This window comes from Olea europaea, unplaced genomic scaffold (assembly GCF_002742605.1).
Source record: "Olea europaea var. sylvestris unplaced genomic scaffold, O_europaea_v1 scaffold376, whole genome shotgun sequence".
Taxonomy (NCBI): domain Eukaryota; kingdom Viridiplantae; phylum Streptophyta; class Magnoliopsida; order Lamiales; family Oleaceae; genus Olea; species Olea europaea.
In genome coordinates this window covers 349,300-354,535 of record NW_019256967.1, presented here as the reverse complement: position 1 = coordinate 354,535, position 5,236 = coordinate 349,300, and the positions used below count along the sequence as shown (strand labels likewise).

Genomic DNA, 5,236 nt, shown 5'->3' with positions numbered 1-5,236 from the left:
GAAAAGCCTTTTGCGGAAGCAGTTGTGGACCCAAATGATTTCAAAAAATATTTTAATCTTTACTTGATTCAAAAAATTGATTAAGTACATGCAAAGCATCTATAAGAGCATACTAAAGAGAAAGCCTGTTTTCTTCCATTTGATTACTGTAAGTTATTTACTTGTTCTTACATGCTTATGCTTTAATTATTCTGATGAACAATTCACAAACATCCACTTCCACTACTAATGATGATAATAATCTTATTTTATTTTTAGATGAAAAAGATATTTCGTTTTTATTTAAATTAGATGAAAAATCTGAAGATATATTTCCTGTTGGTAAAGAAAAAATTGAAGAAATATATAGAGATATAGATTATAATTGTAGAAATAATATAAGATTTGATTCTGTAGGAACTAGTAGAGAGATAAGAAAGGTAGAAGATATCATAACCAAACATAGAAATATACAAGAAGAAATCTTAGAAGGATTAGTTCGAGGATATATAACCAAGAAAGGTCAACTTATAATCTTTGAAGAACTATCAAGATACAAAGAATATTTAAAGGTGTTTGAAAGGTTGAAAAATATAGATATAGGTCCTGATTGATAAATCCTTAAAGATATAAGATATATCTTGCAAATAACTATAGTAAGGGCAAAATAGTATTTTTAATAAAAGAGGCCATTGTGAAAAAAAAAGGAACAATTTTCCAGCCTTTTTAAAAATTACCCCATTCATGCGTCCATCTGAATGAATTTGTAGAAATAAGAGCAAGACAAGATACACGCTATCACTAGGCCCACGCCTGACCAAAAATACAAAACAAGATAAGATGATACCTACTTGCTTGATCACACCAAATTGATACAATATAACAGCATCATTACTTTTATTTATTCTCTACTACTTACAACAGTGACTAAGGCCCAGTTTGGTATCAATCTTTGTAAGAATGAAAATGAAAAATAGCACCGTTATGAAATCCATACAAGAGAGAAAGTCAAATATGGTGGTTAGATGTGATGGATAACGATCATATTTTTCATTTTTATACCCAAAGAATGGGAACCAAATGGGGGCTAATTGATAGAAGAATGAAATAGGAAAATCTTTGAGCCTCATTATTTTTTAAGAATGTATTTTTGAAAAGTAGATTGACGAAGAATGAATGATTAAAAAGGAATAAAAAAATTTTAATTTGAGTGTAATATTATTTTAATGAATAGTGTATAGTTGAAAAGAAAAAAGAGAAAAAAAATGTATTTTAGGAAAAATAGGAATCAAAACACCCTTCAAATAAGTTCGTCTCTATGTTATAAAATTCCTACATATTCCTGCAGCAAGTTACTTCTCCAATTAAACCGATTGACGCAAACTAGACAAAATGCACAATAGTTATATATGTTGAACACAACACGGGTAAGACAGAAGAAAAGAGGTTCTATAATACATAATTTTTTACAGTGAGAATCACTTGTAGGAAGACACAAATACTCTCAAAGATAAAGAAGGATAAAGAACAACTAGTCGTAAAAACTAGCTCTCGGCACTGGAAGGAATGAAACACATAAAAAACTAATGCACTACTATAATGCTCAGTGTTAGATTGCTCAACTTCGATGGAAACGGCTGGAGAAAAGGCTATTTATAGTGATAAGTATATCGATCTTTTGCTAGTTCAAAGTTGTGAGAGAAGACAAACGGACTGTTGCCGGAGAATGCACTTCGCCTCCAGAGGCGTAGCCTTCTGCATGGTAACTTTTGAATTATAGTTCATATTCATGTCACTTTCTACTACTCTTTCCCACTCAAAACACTGCACAAACGCACCTAAAGCCAATGAAACAGTTCGCAAACCCATACCAGCACCAGGGCAGGCTCTCCTCCCCGTTCCAAAAGGCACAAATTTGAAGCCTTCTCTTTCCACTTCGATTCCCTCAAATCTCTCTGGCTTGAACCGTTCAGGCTTATCCCACACCTTTGGATCCCTGTGCATAGCCCAAGCATTCACCAACAAGATTGTGTCTTTAGGAATTTTATACCCCCCTACAATGCAATCTTCTGATGAACTGTGAGGTAAAAGAAGTGGCACTGGAGGGTACAGTCTTAGTGTCTCGTTTACAACGCAACGTAGAAAGGGGAGTTTAGCAAGATCAGAGTCATTTAGCAAGCGCCCATGCCCAACAATGTTGTCAATCTCTTTTCTCAGCCTATGTAATGCCTCCGGGTGATCTAAGAGGAGTGACATAGCCCATTCTATTGTGGCTGCTGAGGTTTCTGTTCCTGCTACAAACAATACCTAAACAGCAGGAGGTACTTTTGTTAGACAAATTCTTAGCAAAATCTGATTGATATGTCAAGACCTTCTACTCATTATTTCTGAAACATTTTCAATTTCTCATGAAAAGCAAAATGCCCCCACAAATTTTGTAATAACAAGTAGCATTCTAGGATTGACCTTTGCACACAGACCTCCGACCTCAGGAAGTTCTTATTAAAGGCAGGATTAGCAGAAGTCGCCAAGCTTCAAATGTCAATTCTTGTGGATATCAATTCTAAAAGGACTCGATTGTTATGACTCTAATCGAGTATCATTTTGTTGAGTTAAAGCTTAACTTGTGGTATTTTAAGCACTTGAATACTCTTCTTTTAAAGCTAATTTCAGTGATTGTAATAAGTTTTCTTTACATAAAACATTTGTATATAATGCTGCGCTTGTGAAAACAATGCTGATGGGATCATAGACTCAATGGAAGATGTTTGACAACAGATGAAGGAACAAAAAAACATAAGATGTGCCATAAATTACTTACCAGTATAGTACTTTTGATAACATCATCAGAGTATAAATCAGGTTCTGATTCCTGAAGAGACAACATAGTTTCAATCAAAGTGTTTTTCCCCGGCATCGAATTAGAAAACCTAATGTCATTCCCTTTAACCTCATCTATCAAAACATTAAAGTAAGCATCTCTCTTTTTTTGCAGTGACATCATATTTTTTTCCAGGCCCTTGTAACCAACCCACCTCAACACAGGAAAAAAATCACACACGCTAAGGGACAGACTTGAAAAGAAAATTCCCCTAATTTCTTTTATGATCTGTTTTCCCACTTCAGTTCCAACTTCTTCCTCTCCAACATACCGTTTTCCAGCAATAACTCTCTTCATAACATTGAAAGAGAAAACAGAAACCAAATAATTCAAATGAACTCTTTGACTTCCATCCTTCGAGCTTTTAAACAAGAAACGAAGAAGGGATTGTAATTCTTCTTCACGTATTTTCGCTGACTTTTGGAGGCTATGTGAAGAGAAAAGTTCAACGGTGGTTACACGGCGGAGGATCCTCCAGAAATGGCCATATGGTGACCATGCCAAGGCGGCATAATTGTATGTCAGCCGGTCACCAGCCATGCACTGAGGTCGATTGGCAAATACTATGTCGTTTTTCGTGAAGCATTCTTCTATGGCAGATGGAGAAGAAATCACCACAAACGACCTGCATCCAAACCTGAGAGAAAGAATCGGACCATATCGGGATGATAGTGCAGCTAGTGATTGGTGGAGGGAATTTCTGATAAGGTGAAGATGGCCAATAATTGGAAATGCTAGTGGACTTGGTGGTGATTTTTGGTGAGGATAAAATATAAGATATTTCAATATGATGAAGAAAATTATAGTTAAGACAAGAAGATAATAGTTTAGGTTCTCCATGGATAAACAGAGGAATTGCTAGTGATTCAGCAGAGATTTTAACCTTATATGGCTACAAACAAGATCCCACTATCAAGGAATTGATACATAGTTTGAATATGAGAAACTAAGCGTTGGTCCAAAATGTCTTCGATTTGAAACGCCTCGTTTTGTTTATAGTCAAAATGGAAAACTCTGGTACATAAAATTTTCCATTTGAAGCACCTCTTTTTCACCGCAATCTGAATTTTATTCCTTTCGAAAAATATGCTTCTTCCACTGTTTCACAGCCTTGTCTTCTTCATCTACCCTACCTCTCTCCGGGACCCATCTCAACTTTCCCTTTCCCCCTTTCTATTCGCTTTTTTACAGTAGATAATGTAATTATCAATTTTATTTATTTATTTTTCTTATTGAAATGAATTCTAGTATTAACAACAAATGTCCAAAACTAGAAGGAAATGAATTACGGATTTCCTAAAATAAAAATAGAAATCACTCAATTCATTAGATGCTAGTCTAGGATTTGCTAAACTCACCCAGTAAACATTGTAATGAAATGCTCCACTTGAGGCACACACATCAGATTTGCAGTTGATTATACCAATTTCCAAATTAATATGTGCACGGAAAATGAAGATAGTCAAAAGAACCTGAAATCACAACAATAAATAATCAATTAAAATAAATCTGGATATATATCAAACAAAATAAATGTCAAGAAATTTGAAAAATACGCCAAATGTTAAGGGTCCCATAATGCCAATAATACGCTGAAGCAAGCTGGAAGCCAATTACGTCTACAATAATTCAAAATATACTCCGCATCCTTCACGCAATCTGTTAATTATTCAAACAAAAAATTTAGATATAGACAACAGCCAACAAAAACCATGACCCATCGGCCTGCCTATTTAATCAATGAAAAAGTAACGAAGCATCTCACACTCATCCCTATCGCAGTTTTTGTCAATTGAGCTAGCAACAGGGAGCATACTTCTCGTTGCTGCAAAAATTTTATCCATATACACCGTCCATCCCCCAGCATCACCGTGGACAACCCTTTTCTCATGTAAATTCGTGTCTGCATTGTGCCAATTTGCCGTCAGTCTAGACCCGACTTAAACTACTTAAAAAAAAAAAAAAAAAAAAGCGGTTGAACCCATTGAGGTCCCCACCGTCTCGTCCCTAAAGTTTTGTGAGAGAGGTAAATCTCGAAATGTACCCCAACAGGTCAGGGAACAAGAACTGCATGTACACTGCGCTTACAAGGAGTCCAATCCATATCTCAGAAATCGAACTCCTATACTGCGACTGTCAGCAAGACGTGAAATAACCTCACTCCTGTCCTTTGCACCGCAGTGCTATGCTCGAGGGGCTAAACGTTACATTACTAATTAGATAAAGGGTCAAGTAAGAAATTAATTATGGCAAAACAAATTTTAAATTGTAAAAATTAGATTTTTATTAAAACTTATTTATCATTCATTTAATTAATTAATTAATTAATTTAGTAATTAAATATATTGAAGTCACATATTTATATAATTTGATCAC

General features: G+C 35.0%; 1 protein-coding gene across 1 annotated transcript; it reads right to left on the bottom strand.

The window, feature by feature from the left end:
- Nucleotides 1-1,407: 1,407 nt before the first annotated feature.
- On the bottom strand, nucleotides 1,408-3,898 carry LOC111386881 (cytochrome P450 81D11-like). Its single transcript, XM_023011372.1, has 2 exons — nucleotides 2,801-3,898; nucleotides 1,408-2,286 (listed from the first exon to the last, which is right to left on the bottom strand). The coding sequence occupies exons 1-2, from the start codon at nucleotides 3,698-3,700 to the stop codon at nucleotides 1,666-1,668; spliced, it is 1,521 nt and encodes a 506-aa protein (XP_022867140.1). The 5' UTR covers nucleotides 3,701-3,898; the 3' UTR covers nucleotides 1,408-1,665.
- Nucleotides 3,899-5,236: the final 1,338 nt, after the last annotated feature.

What these genes read in the sequence shown, in the direction of transcription:
- LOC111386881 (XM_023011372.1), bottom strand. Translation starts at nt 3,700, where the DNA reads ATGGAGAACCTAAACTATTATCTTCTTGTCTTAACTATAATTTTCTTC. An exon ending in TTATCAAAAGTACTATACTG is followed by an intron (nt 2,287 to 2,800) that starts GTAAGTAATTTA and finishes CCTGCTGTTTAG; the next exon opens with GTATTGTTTGTAGCAGGAAC.